The sequence below is a fragment of the Buteo buteo genome, chromosome 11, assembly GCF_964188355.1.
Source record: "Buteo buteo chromosome 11, bButBut1.hap1.1, whole genome shotgun sequence".
NCBI classification, from domain to species: Eukaryota; Metazoa; Chordata; class Aves; order Accipitriformes; family Accipitridae; genus Buteo; species Buteo buteo.
This window is the reverse complement of record NC_134181.1, coordinates 13983868-14007997: the sequence shown is the minus strand read 5'-3', so window position 1 is coordinate 14007997 and position 24130 is coordinate 13983868. Positions and strand designations below refer to the sequence as shown.

Below are 24130 nucleotides of genomic sequence, written 5' to 3'. Positions count from 1 at the left end.
TAATACAGTTTTATAACTTCTAAGTTCCTGATATTACTCTGGATTACCTAGAAGATGGTGAGCTTCACAAGATCAAACAAGGCATAACCTATATGGAAAGAGAAAATGAATATAAAAGTAATGCTATAGCATTTAAATCCATAAACAAAGCCACTTAGTAAGCGAAATTTTGCAACTGCAGAACGGCTGTTTAAAAGGAATGGCGCTTTTTCTAGAACTCTGTACAATGAGAAAAGGCAACATTTCTAAAACCAGGAACCTAATGCTGATTTTCATCTATTAATACTCTTCACCTCTGTGCATGCAGGTGTAAATAATATAGTAAAAATGACCAAATCACTATGGGAAGACACAATAGCAGGTTACAGAGATCCACGACAAGCAAAGCATATGCTTGATGGCAAATCTTCTCCCCATTTCCTACATTAGATATTCATCAGGGTCTGACTTCTAATTGAATGCAAATAAAGGATATAACAGGTTTTTGCATATGAAGTGAAGATATAGAACATCTGTCTCTTCACAGCCTTTCAATGTACCTTATGTGACATTAAGCAAAGAAGAGGTTTGCCTCATCAGCTTGTAGGAAACAGTTTGAATTTGAAGAACAGTATGACTGACCTAAATCATTCCACCACTGCTGTAAAAGGTGCTTCTTTCGTCTCCCCTACACACTCTCAGGTGATAAAATGATAAGTTGGGCAAAATCAGTTTCAATGCCAAAAAGATGGACTACTGGTGCAGAAGGTCACAAACCACTATTAATTGCCTTATATCATCTCAGTCTTGAAAGATGATCCAAAAATACAGGCTGCAGAATAAAGCACACATTGCTAGCTAGCACTATCCAAGTGTGCTGTTAAAGGTATTTAAGGCATACCCTTAACTGCAAACAGTACACCTATCTTCTGTTCTTTTAGACTCTTATTATAGTAGTCATTTATGCTAGTTTTTTTACTTCCTCAGCAGCCTAATTCAGTAATTGTGTTTACTGGTACAGAGTAGCCGTTTTGTGACCTTTTCAGAAAAAGCTACAGCAAATCTGAATGTGAAAGTCAGTGTCCTGAAATGAGTTTACATGTTTATATGTTATAGCACGTATGAACACTGAAGCGAAAATAAAATCCTGGTTAAAAAAGTAGCTAGACAGAATACCTGCAAGCCTTCCAGACAGGAGCTAAAAAAAAGACAGTCTCCTAAAACTGCTTCCTCCATTCATCACTCTTTTGCAGAATGTATCTAAGAAAAGTGCATCTGAGCTTTCTTCAAACCTCTAATTAAAGGACATAAATAAAGTAGGCAAAATTCAAAATCAGATCTAAAATGCGTATTGTAAATTCAGTTAAGGAACAAAGCATTCTAGTGTCAAGGATGGAAGGATGACATTGAAGGTGTCTGGAATAACGTCAGTGATAGATTTCTATGCTCGATACTATTCAGTGGTGTGAGAAATCTGTACCATAACCTGGTGCTTGTGGAGTCTGAGAATAGTTAAGTGTTGAGCTACACATAATTCTGGCCCCAAACATACAGTACTTTGGAGATGCAAAGAGTAAGCACAAAGAAGCTGACTTAATTCCCATCAGAATCAAGGGTCCTTGGCTGACTTCACTTCCAACATTAAACCAACTTCACAGGTGCTGAATGAGAGCCCAAATTTTACAAAGCTGTTAGATTAAGTTTCCTGTTCTTCTGGTAACACAGAACAATTCTCTCCAGCCTTCTTGGGTCTGAGTTCTGATAATGTGTCAGGCAAAAGGGGAGCTCGCAGTCAGCTAGGTAGTAGGGTGGAAGGGAAGAGGCCAGCTTGTACAGATTACATTGCCCATTTTCTTTTCTCGTGTGCTAGGTTGAAGCATGGAATGGAACTGGAGATGGAAAGGTGAATTTGAATCACTCCACAATGACGGACCAGATTCAAAGCTTCCAGAAGTCACTGCAAATACTCAAATGTGTTACAATGGGATTTTCAGACTTACACATTTTAGCATGCTATATTTTAATACTGCCTCCTGGGCCACCTCTCTGCTTCACTTGCAGTCACAAGGGTGTCACCATTTAGGATCACACATAATGCCTATGTGGCTACAACAGGGTTGTCTAAAGAGCAATTGCTACGCTAAATGAAGAGCAGGGCGGTGTTTATACCATACTTATAGCTGTCCTATAACATGATCTAGAGTTTGGAAACAAAAAGAACTGGAAACTCTTTGCAAACTACAAAGAGGCCCTTTGCTGGCCTTCTGCAGACTTCAATTTGGGAACAACTGCCTTAAAAACTGTCATAAATGACTGTCTTAGGAGTAAAATGATGTGCACTCAAAACAGTAATGGGCATAATTTATAAAGAATAGCTAATACCACATGGCTTTACCTACAACAGTGTGTGTATACACAACCATGAGAGACAAGTGCCACTGGAGCAGAGGGCACTGACCAAGCAGATAACTGAACGCTAGAAAGGGAAAGAACTGGGCAGCCCCTTCTCTATGATAAGTTCCAGGGGATCCTTCATTCTGCCCTAAGTAGACAAGCATTAAGTTCTCAAAAGTCTGTTGAAAAGACTCACAGCAGGACGTGCCAGTCTCTATACGATGGAAGAATAAAAGGCTAAGATTTTGCTGCAATTAGAATAAACAACTGTCCTTAATTTCTGTCAAACAGTAGATGTCTCCCTTTGCCAGTGTTTGAAATGTGTGTAAAATGTTGTTAGGGTACACATCCACAGCCAGCATTATTAGTCTTTTTTTCAGCCTACGTTCCCATCATGCCTTGTAGAAAAATCCATGGGGGACGAAAGATAACACTGAGTCCAAACCCTGAGAACAGAGCCCCATGAAAGCAACAAATTATAAACTCTACTGAAGAGATTTTCTTCAGAAAGATCACAGGTCTCATGCTTTAGTCATGGCCCGTTCCTTTGCCAGCAGGTTCAGAGAGAGTGATCTGTGAGAGCTAAGTGATTTCTTTCAAGTAGCTGCTCACGGTGACTACAGAAACCTCAAGGATTACAGTGCACAAACAATGGGAGAAAAGCTGCTTCAAATAATACACCCAGACAATGAAGTTGCCATTATGGTAGCAATGCAAAATATGGACAGGGATTTAAATGAAACGGGTGATATCTGTATACTTTGGAGGGCTCATGTGTGCCAAATTTGGCAGTGTGAGTGTTCATATTGCTTGTTGCTCCACCCCTTGAACAATGAGGCTAAACCCCATACGTGCAGGAGTTGGTAGAGCACAAGCAGTTTTGCTAATCGCACTGCATGCAAAAGCAAAAAGACAAAGGCAACTAGTAATGCTTAGACTAGCATTGGGGAAATAATTAAGCATGAATGAAATATTGTACGTGGATTTGAAATGAATGTTCTTGGAAACAATTGTGCTGTTTCAGTTGTGCTGCTTTCCCCCCCTAAGTTTCATGAAGTAATTTGCATGTCATTTAAATAAATACCATAAATTATTGCAAACTTTTTGGTTTTATTTACATAAAACAAAATGCTCATTTCCATTATTGTTTGGATCACTTGACAAGAGGGAAATGCAGAGGTCTGAGAGGAAACTTGTCTCTCCCCAAAATATTAGAGATTTCTCATGCATGAGTGAGCCAGAAAGGGAGGACCCCACCTTTAGCTTTGCCTCACGTAGACAGTTAATACTCTGTAGATGTAACAGAGATACAGGATCGGATCTTTCAGCTGAGCCAAGCTGGAGCTGCAAGCTGGTTGAGGGTACTGGTGTATGCTGCTGCCTTGCACTTGTCAGGCCTTCATGGCCCTTCATGAAAATAAGAACAGCCTCAGCACTGCTTGTCTGCTGGCATGCAACATTCACTGGCCAAACCTGCTTTTTCTGGGATAGCTTAGTTGTTTGGGGCTTAAGCACACACAGTGAACAATGACAACAACAACTCTACAGGCATACTGAACTTGCACATGCCGCTTAAGTGCTTGACAGCATCTGCAGCGGATATTCGGTACAGCTTTCACATGCTGGGAGGTTAGGACACTTAACTCGCATCTCTGATGAATTCTCTGTTTCTCTTTGAGAATTCATGAGATTTAACTTCAACCACCGTAACATACAAGGCCTACGCTGATGCTCATATTGTTTTCACTTCCATTCAGTGTTACCCACACATCACCAATTTGATTTCGCCTCTGATAAATATTTGCCTCCCTTCTTGACTATATAGTTAAACTTCCTTCCCGGAGTCCTTCTCAAACCTGCTTTCTCCTCTCACCCTATCAGGGGATCAACAGCATCCATTTCAGAACCCTTGCCATTCTGTGTATTCACAGAAGTAAAAAGAAATCAAATGATTGAAATACAGATCCTAATCCAGAAAAAGGTGAGTGCAAGGTAGCCTAAAAAGTTAGGTAGGTGCACATCCTTCTGCAGGATCATATGGGGCCTGTTGGTCACTGAAAACTAAGTATAGGTACCATCACCTGAAAAACCAAGTGACCTAACGATCTGCAAAAGGAGGAACCGAATATCTAGCATAAATTTTAATGTTCTGGCTATAAGACAGTAAATGATCATTTGGGTTTCTGACCTGTGAAGACTGACAGCAGGTTTCCTCCACAATACTTTATTTACATCTGGTTGCTCTTTCCATGCTCTCTCCAGTCTAAAAGGGAACCCAACAAATATTGTCTTCTCACACAACCCTGGGCTGCTTTTCCTCATGGTCTGTTGTAAAATACGTCCAACATTACAGATTGCAAACCAGATGAACTCATACAGATGTTCTTTTCACAAAAGAATATCCTGCAGTCCAATTTCTAAGGCTGGTTTTTTGTTTTATAAACCAAGGGATTCAACCTGCTTCCCATCTTGGATACAAAGGCATTTACTTTCCTGGACTTTGCTTAGTGGAGTCCTAAGTTTTGCTTTACCACAAAGGAAGTAAAATTGACTGGGTCTAACTTCATGATTTCCAGATATCACTAGGGTGTGCTGTAGATCATGAAATTTCAGTAAAGCACAGTTAACAGGGAAAAATCTAGCTGCTGTACTAAATATTTTAAATTAGTTACAAACATAGAAGCAACTCAACACTGACTTAAATTCATTTTAAAACAACATACACACTCAAGAGAGGTAATACAACACCCTAACAATTTAAAATATTTTTGCTACACAGGCTTGGTAAACCCAGTGTGGTACACAACAGAGAACTAACTAGAGTCAGGCAGATAATCACACGCTTAAACTGCACATAGATAACTAAAATCCAGGCATGCAGTGTGGTGGGAATTGAAAAAATAGAACCAATATCCATAACAAATCAGGTAACAAGCAATAATGGACTTTTTGTGGAAAACTTTCTTTGAAAAAAAAACCTATGAGACTATTTAAGTCACTGAAACTCACAAGGGTAAGGCCTGGGGATGCAGGGTCGGGGCTGAATAGTAATTATTTATACCAATTAATGCATATGAACAATGGTGATGAAATTCCCAGTGTGGGTAACTAAGACTGAAGCAAATTCATCACAGGAAACTGCACCTGTCAGGTATCAGCTCTTAGCACAAGGGTGCCCAGCACGGAGTGACACCGGGAAGGGGACCGCAGCCTTTGGAGGAAGAAAAGCATCAGCTCCCAGCTCTTGGCTTCCACCCACTTCCAGCCCCTGCAGGAGGTGGGAACCCTTGCTACAACCCACACCCAACCAGCTGCTCAGCTCTTGAGAGGAAGCATCTTCCTGCTCTTGTGCCTATAACCGTCAGCCTAGGAAAGAAATGTATATCCTGGCACACCCTCCTGTCAACTCCCAGTATAGTCATGGAGTGGTGGTGGGATAATGAACCCAGCACAACAAGGATGCTGAATCAGAAGAGTTTCTAAGCACACTCTCAACTTTAAGCATATATTTACACTAACAACCACAGACTCAAATGCAAATTTAAAAACAAGCACCTATTTAAACACTAACAAAAGCTTAAATGGTTTACTGTGCTGAGGCCCCAACTGTCAAGACATAGATACTCTGCCATAGTTAGTGGTAACAGCAAACAGAATTATCAAGTGATGCTTCAGCAGGCTGTATGAACTGAGTTTGGTAGTCTTACACCATGAACCACATATTCATTATTATAACAATTTGTATTACTATTTGTAGCATCTAGGGAACCCCAATCAGGGCTCTATTGTGTTACAGACTGTACAAGCACAGAAAAATAGGATGGCTCTTATAATGAGTACATCACAAGCCCCACTACCATAATTAACATTGATTAGCATCGATGCAAACAGCATGGGAAGACAAGATTGAGCCAGTTTGGGAGCTGAGGTACGCTCTCACCCTTTAAGGTGGCTCCTCTGGTTCCCAACTGCAGAACAGAGAGAAGGCTGTTTCAGTGGGGAAGGCTGCAGTCTCCAGCGCTCCCAGTTAGCAGCTCCCATGAGCACATTCTAGGACATAGGATTCAAAAAGGCATCTTTGTCACTTACTAATCCAGTCTCTGTTGCAGGCAACTACATCACACAATCCTGCCCTTAAAATCATCAAGAACCATTACAAGCCAGTTAAGAATGCTTTTTCTTCCTACTCAGGGCATACATCTCTGAAAACATACCACATTGGCTGGAACAGTTGGATTAGAACATGCATCTACCTACACATCAACCTAAATACTAAAGAAAGTCTACTATTTGCTGTCACAGATCAGTATTAGTGTGAAATGCAATGGCTAGAATTGACCTAAAACAAGAATCAGAGTCAGACTTTCAGAGTATGTAAATCTGCCGAAGTCAAACCACCAGTACCAAACCTACTCTCTTATGCCTGAATGGGATATTTCCCCTGCTTCCCCAAGCCCCCCTTCGCAGCATTTGCTAGTCTTCTCCAATACTGCTGTGAAGCTGTATGATTGCAACCACCACAATCAATTCTAATCAAAAAGGACAGTTGGCAACCTCTGAGCTACCTGATGTATTAGAAAAAGACCCAAAAAAGCCAGATCCACTTTAAATGAAATCTCAAAAGAGTGACCTTAATGGCCATGGGATGTGGAGCTGCACGTAATAAACTTCCTCCTTCCAATATACAGCCCTTGCTACATCTATAATTATCATATGCATCTTCTCATTCCAGGCCCATGGCATTTTCTCAGGTTTGCCTTGGATACTAAAGCCGTTTTTCCTTTTCAACTGTAGGAAAGAGTAGACAGCTCTGTAATGCCAGCAAAAAAAGATAACATTTTGAAATGGGTAGTGTGAAATTATAGGATTGAATATTTTGATTGTATAATGAAACTACCTTTATTAAACAAATAAGATTCAAGACCTGAAACTTTCTTATGAACCATCCTCTGCCCAAAATGTTTCTGCATGTTTTTATTGCATAACCTAACAAAATACAGCCACCTTGGATTTCACTTTCACATCCAGTATCATGGAAGATATATCCACAGAAAATACATTCACATTAGAAATTTAGATCAGTTCTCCATGACATCACTCATGTCACAACCTAACCTGCAATCTGGTGTATCCTCAGACTCGGTGCCTATCTGAAGAATTCTTACATGCATTAAACTGAACATATATGTAAATATTTGCAGAATTCTACTGTAGCCACAATTTCAAATGCAATCCAGGTATGCTTACGTGCTCAACTGTAGTTAGGTTCTGGTGTTTTGCTACTTTTTGCCATTCTGGTAAAGTTTCTTAATTTAATTTTTTTAAAGATACTTCCTACAATTCCACTTACAGGGAAGTGAAAGATAATTCTATAAAGCCTAAAAATAAACTTAGACCTGCTAAAAAATTCATCATTTCACTCCCAGGCTTTCACCAGCTGGGCTTGTCTGCTTTAGGTTTGACACCCCTGAGAGCTACAAGCTCAACTTATGAAGATGAGCAAGTTTACATGAGAATGATGAAGAGATCCATTTTTTTAATCTTTACTTTGCCAAAATACTGTCTGGGGCACTTATTACTAGAAGACATTTATTTTTGGCAATTTCTCACTCACTTTTAATACCATACTTACGTTATTTGCAAATTTGGAGAGGTAACGTCCAAATACGTACACGTGTCTACGTGTACTTCTTTCAGGTTTGCTCATTACATTCATTAAACTATTTAATTCTCAAGGATGTACTGGAGATACAGTGAAGACCCCCTGAACACCAGTTAAGAATAAACCTGTAATGAGAATAAATTACACACACATATCAATTGCTACAAGTCCTGTAAGGAGAGACCTTTCTACATAAACATCTGCTGCAGAACCTGACACATTAATAAAAGCCCTCCCCACCCAAATAAAAAAATGGATGTATAACAGTTACCCGATCAGTTAAAAGAATAAACCTTTTAAATAAATAAATTTGCGCTACACCAATTTATGTCACTGTGGTACTTAAGGCGAAACCTTTTAAAGGAATAGATTTACTGTGCATACAGATCTCCACTGGGTATGTGTAATTATGCAAAGGAAAGGCATTACTTTTAAAGTGGATGAATGGCTGATACTTTTTGATTAACTGCTAGAAACAGAAAAATGGTAATGGCATGAAATAAGCATTTGCAAAACCGTTTTGGCAGACAGAAAATGTTTGATTTACCTAGGGCATCCATCAGGTTCTATACTTTAGATCAAAGTAGATAAATGGAAAGGCAAATGGATATTTGGGGGAAAAAAAAATCTACAGCTTTTCTGTCAGCCTTGCAAGTAAGTTAAACATTTGGAGGGGGGAAAAAGCCCAAGGCTCTTTGGATGGAAGGACATCATGATTCATGACTGCTCTGGCAACTACTTTCGGTATTTACCTGGAAAGATGAGAATGGCATGGAAGTAGTTGTAGCTTTCTCATTCTGGGCCTGATTCTGAGAGGTGATTTGAACACAACTGGCAAAGCTCAACATTTCCATCTGACACTGCAAATGGATAATGCATACCCTGGGTCATATTTTCCCCTTGACTCCAAGTTGTTCACCCTCTTTTTCTCTCCTCTTCTGGCTTGAATTCACATTGGTGAAGAAAATACGTTTCAGTCAAGACACATCAACCCCAAAAATCTAAACTCACTGTCTTCTCAGATCCTTTTGAAATCTGTGCAGTAGGAAAGCACACTGAAGGTAGGACATGTCTTACTGGACAATCATCTGTGACAAGTCAGAAGACTGAAGAACCAAAAATCAGCTTCTTCCTATGGCAGAATTCTTCCTAGAGGTTCCTAGTGAAAAGCATGTTTTCTGAGTGTGCCATGATCCTGTTCTGAACTCCTCCTACACTGAAATGCACCACCAGGAGCTGTGTAGCGTATGCATTGTGTCAAACCCTCAGAGCATCACTAGACCTGTGGTACATGTGTTGCACAGATGGTCTGAACATGCACAGTAAATGCAAAATGTTTGGGACACACCAATTTGTGCTTGTGAAAATCCACAGCAGGGCACATACACAAGAGCCCCAGCCACACCAGATTTACTGAGTGTGCACACCATGTGCAGTGGGCATTTCCAGTAAGTGTCAGATTTGCTATACATGCACAGTAGAAACGATTTGCTCACGTGCAAGAAAAGGCTGGGATTATTAGACATCTGGAAATCTTGACAAACATACATAATCCTTGAATATAACCTCTTGACAAAATGCCTGGCTGAGGAAGGACACGTCTGGAGAAATTCAACATATGTCCCTCTGCCCGCTCCATCAGGAAATAATGCAGAGTAGGGTATGGCCTTTCCAGCTCTCTCCACATCATTATGAACATGAGCAGCAAATCCATCAGCTACTTCTGCATCCATTTATTCTATGGAAGGGCTGCCCAGCTCTTACAGAGGCCAAAGAGCAATCAAAACCCACACTTTGTGCTCAGACAGGTAAAAGAGCCAGCAGAACTTAGAATTACATAATAACAGAGAGCTGGCTTCTCTCTAGGATACTAATTTCATACATTTATCACAACAAAATTAGCAGATACCTGCTCCTTCTCACTTACATGGCCTATATTTTTTAACTCAGTAGCTTACCTTTGACCATTGAAATACTAGAACAGCTTACCCAGCAAGGTTGTGGAAACTCCATCCTTGCAGATATTCAAAACCTGTCTGGACAAGATCCTGAGCAACCCGTTCTAGCTGACCATGCTTTGAGCCAGGGGGTTGGACTAGATGATGTTCCTTCCAACCTCCACTGTTCTGTAATTCTGTGGTGAAGATCCTTCCCTTCAGTTTTGTAGATGCACTAGCCTTCCAAGAAGTAATTAATTGATCATACCTCTACCATAAGCCATGGTTATCACTGCATACAGAAAGTTCAAAGATGCTGTGTTTGTGGAGCGGCCAAATCCTCTGCAGTGATCTGCAGCTATCAACAAAAAAATGACCAAAAAATATGAAGTTTTTATCAACAGAAGAGACCAAGAGGGATGATACTAGCCCTCTGGTGCATTCCAATATCTGTGACTGGTAAACAGCCCTTACACATAAGGCTTTACATACACAGCTCCACAGGAGAAATGAAAGCCAACGCATCTTCAGACCAGGCTCAGCAAGCAGCACCCAGACCTTTTGTGCCTATATGCCCTCCAATCTCCCCTCCCCTCTCCCCAAGCTTATCTTTAGCTATGCGTCTCTGAAACAGCAACTCTGCTACAGACTTCCACATACATAAACTCTTAAAATCAAGACTTAAGACCACTAAATGGAGGATGCACATACACCTATAACAGTCAATTGTAGCTATGTGACCTGAAGAGTTGTGCACATCCAGGGATATCTAAAAGTTATACACTTTGTCTGTAGAAAAAGTCATTGTAAACTTCCATGCAAGGAATAACATAAGTGTTAAAATATTGAGCTAGAAGTAAGGCCAGACTGTATTTCTTCTCCTGTAATAAATCAGCACTATATGTATATATTAAATCCAATCCCTTGATGTGTCCAGTTTCAGTGATAAAAACTTAGCGAGCAGGGCAAAAGTTATTGGGTTGAGATCGATATGCTTGCTTGTTGTCCTTGATTGGCAATAATATGACATTTTCTCCTTGACTGTAAGAGGCGCTTTTGTGATTTGGGAGCATAAGAAATTCTGTACTTGACAGATTTATACAGTAGGAATACGCTAATGTCCTTTGACCCGCCTAAGAATAAATACGACCTACCAAATTGTCATTTTTATGGGTATTTACAACTGAGGCACTTTGTAAACCTAAGAACTAATATTTCCCAAAGGAAATCTGTGCTCTCGAATCTTGATAAATTATTGAAAAATACAAGCCACTACCAGCCCTACAAATTTTCTATTCTATTTCTCCTATTTTTAGTTACATAGGAGTTGTCAAAGCAGATTGGACCACTGATCTATTTCACTGGGTATGTTGCTGCAGCCATGGCTAGTGCTTCAAAGGAATCCTATAATATTTTTGGCTATTTGATCAAGGCTGTGTAAAAAAAAAGTTCTTTCCTGGAACTTGAAGGTTTCAGTGCCTGACTGAAATATTAGTCATATAATTCTTTAAGTTCTCAAATTACTATTAGAAAAGTATTACAAACTGTAATTTCCACAGCCCAAATGCCACCAGCTGCATTTGCTCTCATGAATGCTCCAGCTGATACTTTAAACAGACCGTGCAAGGAGTAAAATAACCATCACAGGTCACCCAAACTCTAGTGCTCACCACCTCATGGGTGTAGTGCAGATATTCTGTAATTTAATAACTCATTACTGACCAGCTACATCCCTAGTTTCTCAATTATGCAGGCCAGGTGACCCAGGAAGCCTTCACTTGATTGCTGTATCTCAGCTCCACTTCATCTCACCTACTCACCCACTTGCTGCATAAATTTCTTCCACCACCTTTATGCTGTCTCTGCCCACAAAGACTCTCAGAAAAGACTAACTACTTGCAGAGGAGAGATGAAAACTAATGAGATGAGGACCTCTGCCCTTCAGAATCTTCCTCTGGAAGATGGCAGTGCACGACTATACCTCTATAGCTTGGTGTTAAGGAAACAGAAGTTTTTGACCTGAAACTGATTATTAATATTGTCATCCATAACAGAATGGTTGAAAGCTATTTCCTTTTATCCTTATTCTCCAGCTGAAAGTTGACAAAAAGTCAGCACTATTCAGGACAGTATCTAAGACATGAGACTTGCAGTATTTTTCCAGCAGAAGCTTATTGTTTCTGCTCTTGGTTATATCCCCGTACAACAGCGCGGATCCTCTCAAAAGACTTTCAACACATCGGATTTTGACTAAAGCATCATGACGTGGCACTCATCTCTACTTTTACTCCACTTGCAAGGGCAGCTGCTTTTCTATTTTTCTTTGCGCATCTGTGGACAACAAAATCTTTTCTCTATGACAAGAATGTCTTCATTAAGTCAGTTTCTGCCTTCAGCTTATTCTTAGTCTTCTGCATAGTATAATCTATGTATATGCACAAGAAAGGCTTGAGAGGCAAACTGAAAAAGCAGGAAGCTGGAATAAACAATGAGGCAGGAACTGCAGCAAACTTGAGCATCTTTTCTTGCCCTTACTGTGCTGCCTTCCTTTTCATCCCCATTTGCTGTTGAATTTGGGATTCCTCCTACATCTGTATGAAACATGATTTCAATGGCCTCTGTTTTATGACCTCATTCCGATAGCAGTATGACATGGCAAAGCTAATACAGTGACTGCAGCACAAAGTCAAACAGTTCTGAGTTTACTATCTTGAACACTTAATTTCATATCAGATTTGGTAAATTTAGATATTTAAAACTTCTTGTACACTTAACTTACTTTTACACTTAATGTTGTTCACCAAGTAATAAAGTCCTAAATACCCACTGATTCATCAGCTCCTACTCCCTACACTGGATATTCCATCTCCCTTTGCACAGGTAGTAGGACAGAAGTAGAAGTTGCATTTTAATATACAAAACACCCAATAACCCAGCAATCCACGCAACCAAACAGCATCTCTGTCCCATTCATTTCAAGGAGAGTGACATCCTCTGGAAAAAGAAATTACGAAACACTAATGTTTGCTGTCTGACACTGAATTTACTTTGTGAAACAACGAAAATTTGACAGTGACAGGAAAGAGGGAAGTTAAACATAGACAGAGAGTAGTAGTTTCACCCCAAATCATCCAAATCCCTTTTTGACATCTTCAAAGAAAAAAAAAATGGAGAGAAGTTCCACAATGCCTCAACATGAACAATTTCTTGCAAGTCTCAGTACAAGCACTGGTTCTTATAAAAGCAAGGAGCTAACTGGGTAGGTTTCCCTGACACCTCTAAGGCAGAAATCGAGCTCTGTCTGTTTCTGAAGGATTTTAAGTTCTGATGGTATTTCTGCAGCTGGGACCACAGAGTGGAAGGGAGGGTCAATTCTACTATACACCATGGCATGTTAGCCCACAAAAAGTATCTTAGCCCAATTCTCTACCCTTTCTGAACAATATATTATTTAGGTTGCATAGATAAGCACTGCAAATGTGCAAGAAAAAAAAAGCCACAGACAGTTCTGTTCCTAAGCTCAACTTCTGAGTTCCTCAGCACAGCAAACACTGGCTGGATGTTAGGGCAAAGGTGCAGGAATTAAGTGAAGTTTTTGTAATGCAAACCTTTAATGGTTTCTTTTTGAAGATACATACATCTAAATCTGCCCTTAAACCAAGGCGCTGTGAATTCCAAGCCTGGATTTTGCTACAGATATCACCCCCTATTGCCATAATTATCCTGCAAAACTTCAGCTTTCATTTAGGAAAAAATGTCTCCCTAAGCACACATACCAGCAGAGACAATCTTGGAAACATAATCTAGGTGTGAACTCAGGAAGTCTTAACTGAAGAGGCTGCAAACAACCTGAAACCACAGCAAATATCCCCATGCACTTCTTTCAGAACCATGCAACGTACCAATCTGTCATGGACTTTGAGATTTTGCTAAAGTCAAATATTTTTGTTTCCTTCCCACTTCCTGCTCTGCCAGGACCTGCCTGCAAGTCCCTTATATTCCTCAGTTTTCTCCCAGTGAGGAGTTTGTTGGAAGAGGTGCAGTAAACAAGAACTGGACTCCCAACTTGTAATCAGGGAGTCTGCAGCATCAAAATAATGGGATTAAAGAACAGCCTAGCAGCTGGATCAGCTGCCTAAATGACACAGGGAAGAAAATATCTCAAAATTATCTGTAAATCTTATAAGCTTACATATTTTCAGCACCAAAATAGGTAAAAACCCATTTGTCTTATTATTTCCAGATAAAAATATTTAAGTTTTACAAATTGAATGACTGTTTATTAAGATTTCTACATTGATTTAGACCACAAAGTCTATTATTACCTGTGAGTTTTATTTATCTATAATTTCACTAAAGAGACCCCCATTTTACTAGGTATCTCTCCTGTGCTAAAGGTGATACTGAATCTTCATGTAAAGTCATTTTGCTACAAAAACAGACACATTCTCTCTGTTGGTTCATAAGTTAACAGCGAGAACCACATGTGAAGTTCAGGTGGGCACATTAGGGAACTGAGCGGTGGGCAATTACTGCTATATTTTCACAATCTATTTTAAAAGTTTTTTTTCTGCACACCACAGAATGGACATGAGTAAGTAACTATGCAAGAGCAAAACCTGCAAGAAAGAAGAGATCCAACAAGAAAGGGAAGCCACTGTCTGACATTTTAAAAGGGCAAATCGAAAGCAATCAACACCCAACAAAATGCTCAATGTAGGATGAGGTGATAGCTTAGGATATGCTTAGGATACCGTAATGAGGCTAACAAGTGCTGTGTGTTTTAATGTAAATTAACACAAGATAATCTCTTCACATATTTAAGTGATGCACTTCAAATTAATTAATACATATTTAATAGACGTCTTCTTGAACAGCTGTTATTTACTTCTGGAGTTTCTACACATTAGCACTGCCTGCTTTGTTCTGCTCTGAAGTTGTTCATGCTCCAAAGTACTTTAGCAACTTGGGCTGTATAAAAATTGAACACTCTTCCCAAAAGAGACAGCCTTTCTGATAACTTAATAATTTTACATTAAATATTCAAACACTTTCTGAACAAAAGGTCAAATTCTACTTACAGCATCTGTGTGAAACAGGCAAGCAGATGCTTAATGCTGCTAGACAAATACTTTCGGCACAAAGAATGATAAAGAGTTGGTGATCAGTCACATTTCCAGGCTTTAAAATCAGTTTTCCTTTACTTCTGTTCCCTAAATTCTGCACATACCATTCATATGTAACAATATTGACACAAATTATGGCCTGTGTCTTCCATAAGCGTTACACAGTGGTGTGTTAAATGAAATCCTGACAGTGAAAGTGCTGTCTACAGTATTCACTGCGTGTTAGGAGTATTACACCAACTCATTAGGATTTTTGTCTGACAAAGACTACTGCATATGACATTACTTCATTTAGACCTTGCATACAGCATTGAAATAGTTCTCACTTACCACCCCTTTTATTCAGATGAAAACACACTCAAGTCCCAGTCACTTCTTAGTTTTTAGGATGTGAATGAGTAGAAACCAGTTCAAGAAACATGCTGGTGGCACATTATATATTTTCACACTCAGTGATGAATGTGACTTTTGGCAACCGTAATCAGTTTCTTTAAACATAGTTATCATCACTGAACAATCCTTATCAGTGTATCGGTTGCAGTTTTCAGCTGACTACTTGAAGGTGTTTACTCTTCTTATGGCACTAGAGCACTGGCTAGTGCTCATTGCTTACATGTCAGCTTTTCTAGCTTACAGGTTTACTGAAAATAACTTTCAAAGTTGGTATCAATTGTATTAAGAAAATAGCTGTTGGGACAACCATCATTAAATCTTCTGTGCAATGATGCATGGAATTATATGCAACTTGTGAAAGGCCTGAAAACAGTCCTAAACACACAAAGGTGAAAAATACGTACTGATGGAAGCACAGTGCTATTACTGATACCTACATTCATTCTTTTTATTTAACGTGGTGTTTTTCACAAAAAAGAGGACATAAAATGGAACTCATTACTTGGGCTAAATTAAAGACTAAACCAGATCAATGCTTTACCTGGTAAATATGCTATGGGTGGATGAGTGTGTAGAAGACAGATTTAGAAAGCACCTTCACTGTTGCACTGCCTATACCAGCAGCTTGGAGTTAGGGCTGCAGATGCAAGGAATGAGGAAGAGGACCTAAATTTTTTTTCCCCGCCCCCTGAGTGTGGCTGATACAAGGCTGGGTTAGCTTTCAGCTAGAATCAGTCTCCCGCTCTCTATGAGGCCACATGAATGCTCCTGTTGGCACGAAAGAAACGGTAGCGTCAAGTGGTTGGGACAGAACTGTTGGTTTTGATGGAAGTCCAAACACAGGTCACATTAAAATCCCTGTGTAAATGTGGACTTTGAAAAGGTAGTGCTGGCCATAATAAACAGACACCTGAAAGGATTTCTATGCATTGAAACTTTGTCAGCAGACAAAATGCAAAGTTTCAATGCACTGAAATCCTTTCCAATGCCAAGTTTAAGAGGAAAAGGGAGAAAAGCAGAAGAACGCCAAGGTTGTCATAGGGTCTAAAGAATCTCTTTTTCAGGAGGTCAGCACACCAAAGACATTTCACTGCTTTTGATGGGAGTCATGTGAGAGACAGACTAGTCTAGAAAAAAGAAACGTGAGAAGACTTTACCTCATGCTGTGATGTTCTGGAATCCCCATTATGTTAATGAAACTAAATTTCTTGAAAATCTTTTTGCCTTTGGAAGGAGGATGTATCTTTTGTCCTGAAAAGCATGGGCACTCTGCCAACTGACACAAAAAATGTGTTTGTATACTTGCTTTGATATCTACAACATAACTTTAATTAGCATCAGCAGAAGCCTGATCAGCAGAAGCATGCATAGATGTTATGGAAAGAGAGAGAGATCCCAGGAGACAAACTTAGCTCCCAGTCCCAAGGAATGAAAACCTATGCCCACATTTTATACAGCCATAACATAACAGGTATTCTTTGGGTTGTTTTAAACTTCCTTAGAGCTAAAAGATCAAATTCAAGGGGAATCTCTTACAACATACACATACACACACTGTCATGTTTTTCCTCCACTTTTTACAGGAAAAATGGAAATCTGTGTTTACCTGTCAGCTTTGGTAGAAAGGTTTCCATCACAATTACACCTTGTGTATTGGAAGGAACCTGGCAGTTTTTAACATCACTAATACTAGTCTGGAGAGGTACAAAGCTGTAGGGGCTTGCTGAAAAATAACAATAAACCTTTATTAAAGTTTCCAATTTTTGCAAAAACATTTTGACTAAATTCCAACTCTACTTAAAATGTAATTAAATATTTACACTTATTCTCTAATAAGTATTGTAAGTAAATCAATTTCCCAATTATCTTAAATTTTTGTATGGTATACAATTACTACATTTTTGTAATAAATGCACAGTTTTAATGAAAAAATAATGATCTTGAACTTTAATAGAGCCCTTCATTTCAGGAGATGAAAGTGCTGTACATTCATTCATTTATTATGTCTTACAACCCCCGTGTGATGTAGGTACTATTATCATCATTTTACAGATGGGGAACCTGAAAGGCTAATTAACTTGTCCAATTTACAATACTCTTAGCTGTAAACTTAGGGCATCCTATTGTACTCACAGGCAAAACAAAACTCAGCTCACCTCTGATGAATATTTACTACAAATTCTTTAAACTCCATAAGCATTTTACTTATAGGAGAGAATATATTACACAAGCATTTGGAGAGTTGGTTTTGCATTGACGATGGCTTTGAGTGCCACAGAAATGTGCTGCATAGAAACAAACACCAAAGCACCAGTTTATAGTAAATTGTCACCATGTTTCCCAGCTAGTTATGGAGATGACGTGCATTTTCATTTAATGTTATTAGCCATTCAAGCACACATTTGTGCTTTAATTCTGTACAATGTATTATACTGCACTTATTATACACACACACAAAAATACCATTTGCTGACAAACTCATTCTCTCAGTTTACTTATGTGTTCCATAAATTTCTTTACTCGGTCAGGATCAACACCATTTGCCCAATAACCTTCTTTCTTGAAATACGAACCAATTATTAGAGCATTTGCATCCAAGTAACTCCTCACATTCTCCAGAGTCACTCCAGACCCAATCAGCACAGGAATTTTCACAGCATGTTTAACCTCTGAAGAAAGGAAAACCAAAATTAGGGTTAAGTCCCATCTTTGAAACTCTATCAAGACTCTAATTTGCATCATTTTTCAACAATAAAGAAAGGTGAATATCAAGAAACTCATCATCATGGTATTTCTTACTTCTACTATAGAATGAAACAACTTCTCTAGAAAAAACACCTTTAGCTCTGAACAGCTGTTATGAAAAATCTCACTTTTATTTCATTTTGCATTCTGTTGCTGTATCAAATGCTGCAGAAGAATATTCCTGGCCACATATCAAAGGATGGAAGATATGAAAGTTGGGTCTTGGTGTAGGGTTTGGCGTTCGGAAGATCTCGCGATGTCACGGAAAGTTAGAGGGTTAGTCGCAGCCTTATGATGTACCTGTAATACCGCCTCCCCTTGTTAGTATAAAAGGAATTAACTGCGCAATAAAAGGCGGAAGTTGGCGCTCACACTGTGTGTGTTATCTGTCTCTTTCCCTGGTCCGGGCTGACCAGTGATCTAGGCGTGGCACCTTGATATGTAGCGAACACTACTCTTGGTACCATACCTGTACCACTCTTTATTCTCAAGGAACAAGATTTCAGCAAGATTAAGTTGAATTGACTGGCAGAGAATGTACTGCATTTTAGTATATTCCCTCATAAATTCATTTTTATTCCATATCCCTGGTAAGATGAGATGCTAGATGTAGGAAATTTTTGCACAGCAGGACCAGACCCTTTTACTTACTGTGACTGTTACCATCACACTTAGAGGGTCCTTTGTGCTTGAGGTACTACACATACGTGGAAAGGAGCTATTGTTTACTACTGTGTTGCAGTAACACCCAGTATAGATTCCAGGCAAACCAGGCCCATGGCCTTGAAAAAGGATTTACTGATGCTGGAGTGACCATGTGGGCTGCCATGCACCATGTGGAATCTTAACTATGTTCTCTATTTCCCTCACCTTAAGATGTGAATAATCACCTCCCCCAATCTTTCCATGAAGTAATCAAAATACAGCTACAAAAATAAGATGCCATTCTTGTTTCCATTCATTGTATCAGCTCAGATTCTTTTTTGCAAGTCTGGTGAGGTTGTTACAGCGGCAGAATATTCAGCTGAGCTGTGCTCTTTACAATTCTTCAGTCATCAGTTTAAATCACAATAATGGTAGCTGGACTGGTGTGTATTTCTGCCAGGTCTCCTTGCTGAATTTATGCTATGTTGACAACTAGTAGAAGATCTTCAGTGAAGAAACAAGAAGGGCCTTATTCACAGGCAATGGAAAAGGAACATGCTCTCTGCTTCATGATAAATTTCAGGGACTCAGAAGTAGGAAAGCAAGCAGTGGTCATATAGACTACATTGATAGCTCCAGCTAGTTTACCAGAAAGCAAAAGGTAGTACTGATAAAGACTACTTCTTTTTGTTCCATTGCCATCCATAGAAAAAAGCCAATTGTTTTTTCTATATACAGTATGTGTTACTTAATTATCTGACCCTTTACCTGGCTCTAAAAGGAGAAATAGACAAAGTAACAAAACAGGGCTCAAAATATTACAGATCCACTTCATCCCTCATGCACAGGGGTGGATTTCAGTCCATGGTTCAGGTGATCACATTCACCGTGAAATGCATGTGTTCTGACAGACCTGACGGTACAGAAACTGATCTATGGTTCAGTTACCACAGTTCACCTTTTTTAGAATAAAAACAAAAGGGGATGGCTGTTTTGATCATGGAAAGGTTCCCCATAGATAAATAAAAGTTTATTAGAGTATTTTCTGCAGGACTTGGGTCAGTACTAGCTCTGGAAAAAAAAATAATTTAAAAATCCCAGTTCAAGAATTACTAAGCATTCTTCTCATCCTTTCATTTCAAACTGACCATTCTAAGAGTCACTCATAGGACTGGATGCTTCATCCCTTACAGAAATGTTGTGAGGCATTATTTCTGACCTTTAAAAATGTATAAATTACTTTAATTGGGGATAAGTTTATGTAAGATGGTTAGAGCTTGAAGTAACTAGGGAAAGCATATATGCAACATATAGAAGTCTGCTTCAAAACACTGTTTAAATGAAGTTTCATCAGAAGCCTAACTTATTAATTATGCTTCAGGGAAGACTAATTATTTATCACCTTCCTACTTCACCAGAGAAAGGGGATCTATTAAAATGCTCTTGAACCTCTTTTTAGGTCACATGCCCTACCATTTTTCCATCTAGGAACAGTAACTCCTTCTTACAAACATTTTAACACAAACATAAAGCCATTCCACACAGTCCTTATTGAAAATTTTAAACAAATCAGATGGATCATGTATATATAATAAAAACTATAGTTATTTCTATGCATATTTTATAGTCTTATAGTAATCCTGGTTACAGCAACAAAAGAATTCATTTTTAGTTATTTATAGCATTATTACTGAAATCCTGTTCTAGAAAAATCAGAATTTTATTTATATAGTATCTACGTGCTCTTAGAAATATCATATCTGCTTTACATAGATACCAATGCATAATTAAGGTGCTACAACTGACCGCAAATTTGTGCAACAGTACTTTACTGTATTCCCTGAGGAACTGCGTTCCAAGTCAATATTTGTTTTTACAACAAGTGCATAAGGCACATTAGCAGGTAGTTGTTTTATAATTATTTCACATCAGCAGGAAAAATGTAGAGCCAAATTATTAAACAGAAAATGATCATATGGGTATAAGACAATAGCTTAGCCCTACTAGGCAAAGAGTAAAAACCAGTGAAACCTGAGACTGCTGTGAAACTATAAAAAACCCTGAAGCTTTCCAAACTGGCAAGGTATTCAACTCCTGCTGTAATCCATACATGACACATGGAGTCCACACACATCTCCTGTGCTGGAGATTTATTCAGATCGACAATGTGAAGAATGGCAACGGGAGTGCTCGGTCTGCAATGAGACTGGGTTACCTAACTAAGTATGCTACAGATGCTACTTTTAAGTCATTTCCAAGCACATCAAGGCCTAAAGTTGATTAGTAGAAGGTGATTTGTCTATTGGCTGTGTTAATACAAATTCTAACTTGTAAAAAGAAAATAAAGCAACAGCAGTGAGATATGCTTTTGCATGGCAATGTTCAGTCACTGTCAAGATTCCTCTAAACACAGAGATTTGCTTTAAATCTCTCACTTTCTTGGCTTTCTTCTTCTGACTATATTTTTTTTCCTTTGACAGAAAGAGAAAAGGAGACAATTTTGTGATGAAACAGTAACAAGATCTTAAAGTTTACACAAGTTGCACATTTCTCTATTTCAATAAACTGTAACTAGAGGGCACTGTGCTCATTCTTGTGACAGTACATCTGCAGATATGTCTTTAATAAAATGAAATGAAATAGTGCTTGGCTGCAAAGCACAATGAAAGCATTTGAACTATGGTATGCACAAGTTACATGAAATAAAGGCCAAATGCTCCTAGCTTGAAAACAATGGCGAAGAGCAGCATAAAAATAACCACCACTGTGCCAATAACTTGCTCAACTACTCTTCAACAGCTTTTTCATATGCAGTAATCACTGTACCGTACACAACACTATGTTTATGGTAACGCTCCACTGTAACACATTTTAGTTTTTTTAATTCAAAGGACTTTCTGTCATTAAATCTGGGGCTACAAAACATACTGACCAGATTCACATCTCCCATTCATCTCTGCGGGTACCGCAAAGGCAGCAGCCTCTATTTTGACGTAAACGTACCATCAAAAGGTAAGAGGGTGAATCAGTCTTGATGCCCCTTTTATAAACAATAACTAAGGTGACAGTCACAGCCAGCTTTTAGGTTTCATGATGTACCCTGTTTTCCACTGGTTACTCAGCTGAGGCTATTTGCTTTGTTCAAACAGTTAACTAAGCAGTCATTATAGAAAGCTTTGGTCATTTCAAATACTGACTGGATGCGAAGCAGGTATTTCAGCAGTTATACCCAAAGAGAAAACCTGATAGATTCACACGCTCCAACCAAATAATGTTTCACAATGTAGCAAGCCGGAACAAACTTCTATAACCTCTTAAATGAAAATATGGTTTATTAATTAATTGTAATTCAAAATGCTCAGCTATAATTCCTGCTCCTTAATAACCTGAAGTCTGATTTTTAGACCTTGTACTCCATCAACCACTGGTGCCCTGGTACACCCAGGGAGCCCTGGAGCAAAGCCTGCCAGCCTCTACAAGGAGTGATGCTGATGGTTGCCTACAAGGCGGCAGCGACACAAACTACAAACAAAACCCTACTGAACACAGTTCTCTGGCTTGACAGGGGAACACTCATTTCCCACACCCCATCACAAATCAGTCAATTCAACACAAAGACAAAAAGGCAAAAAACACTTCTATATTACTGCACAACAAAGCTGAAAAAAAGACATGACAAAAATCTCATCTGTCTCTTGGTTCTGCTTTCAAGAGATGCTTTGCAGTGTGATGAAAGGTGCCCAATTGTGTGTATCATCGTAATACAGCACTTCCAGGGCTGCATAAATTCGTGAAATGCAAAATTTCACTCACATCAACACCAACTTTGTAGACTGTAGATCTGATTCCTTTTAAGAATCTGCTGACATAGATATGCCTAATGTGTCATATCCTTATACCCTGGAATATTGATTTTTAAGTTCTTCTCCTAACTGTTTTAAGCCAACATCCTTCTCACGAGAGGGCCTGCTATCATCCAAAACGCTGTGACCTAAGTAAAATAAACCCGTGATCTGCAGACTCTTGCTTTCATAGCACAAATCCAAACACAAAATCAATGTGTGTACTTCATTACAGCTGCTAACTCTGACTCATTTTGTTCTTTGGACCCAGAAAGAGAAAAAGACAGAGACTGACATGTTTGTTCACATGAAATAAAAGCAGAAGCCATGGTGTTGTCTGGCTGGAGTCCTGTGATAAAAAAATCCATGGGCCTAGAGGTCTCTGATGCAGGAAACCAATGGAAGTTGCACGCGCATATGTGAAAGCAGAATTTAACCTAGGATTTCGCCCTAAGATTTATCAAATACTTTTTAAAAATTATTTAATCTGCATTAAGAGCAATGGGGACATTAATTGCAGGCAGGGATGGAGCTCTAGATTAATGAAATTTTGCAGTCTCTAAAATATGCCTAGCTTTCAGGGTCAGCTGTTCCATGTATCAACTTTAGTTTACTATACCAAAAGACCCAGTGTTCTGGGGTTTGTGTTATACCCAAAAGAGCTCAGTGTTCACACCAAGCCATCATTTTCTTTTTAACATTGCTGATTGAAGCATAGTCATTTATAACCTATTATTTGGCAAAAAGTTTACTACGTATGAAATAAGAACCCATTTTGACAACTTTAACATTTATTTTAAATGCTGTTAAGCATGCATGATATAGATAAAACCCCGAAAACACTGAATGATTTCATGCTATTTCAAAAGATGCTTGAGGTCCAGGTATCTATGGCAAGTAAAGTATGTTTTTCACCCTGATCAACTAACATAAGTTGAATACAATACACTCTACACTGGAACTTCAAAACATGCTAAGTTAAAGCATGTCAGCAAAAGTAAAACCTAAAAAAATACACATTCTATCTCATGTAGTGAGACCCTCAAATTCAAGCCATTAATCTAAATTAAAATCAGTGATGAAAATTAAATGCCCTCATGACAGAACTTTAATTCTAGCATGGGAGCAATCCAGTTTCATGAAGACAGCCCAAACTTATGCCAATATGAAAATATGAAGAATTATATAACACTTTTGCAAAGGTTAGAACTCATAGGTCAAACGACTCTCCCTTGATAAAAAGTCCACATACCATTTAAAAATTATTTTGATGTAGCTTCTTTCTATCTACCAATGAACTTGTATTCTTCCTGAACATCTTCTAAGCAGTACTTTCCCTGGTATTACTGTTTGGAATGTTGCCTCATCAAAATGCCCCTTTATTGCAGGACTTCCATTTTCATTGTG

At 38.8% G+C, this 24130-nt stretch overlaps 1 protein-coding gene across 7 annotated transcripts in view; it reads right to left on the bottom strand.

Moving 5' to 3' along the window:
• LOC142036691 (protein C19orf12-like) overlaps positions 1-24130 on the bottom strand; it is a 58584-nt gene that overhangs the window by 15160 nt on the left and 19294 nt on the right. For 3 of the 7 annotated variants that reach the window (XM_075040128.1, XM_075040127.1, XM_075040129.1), the window contains 4 exons: positions 18065-18160; positions 17098-17214; positions 10241-10330; positions 8006-8895 (listed from right to left, as the gene is read on the bottom strand). The exons of 2 other annotated variants lie outside the window; for them this stretch is intronic. In XM_075040128.1, coding sequence (XP_074896229.1) covers positions 8828-8895; positions 10241-10330; positions 17098-17214; positions 18065-18160 — 371 coding nt within the window. In that variant the 3' untranslated portion in view covers positions 8006-8827. 2 more of the 7 variants (XM_075040141.1, XM_075040138.1) reach the window with 1 other exon arrangement.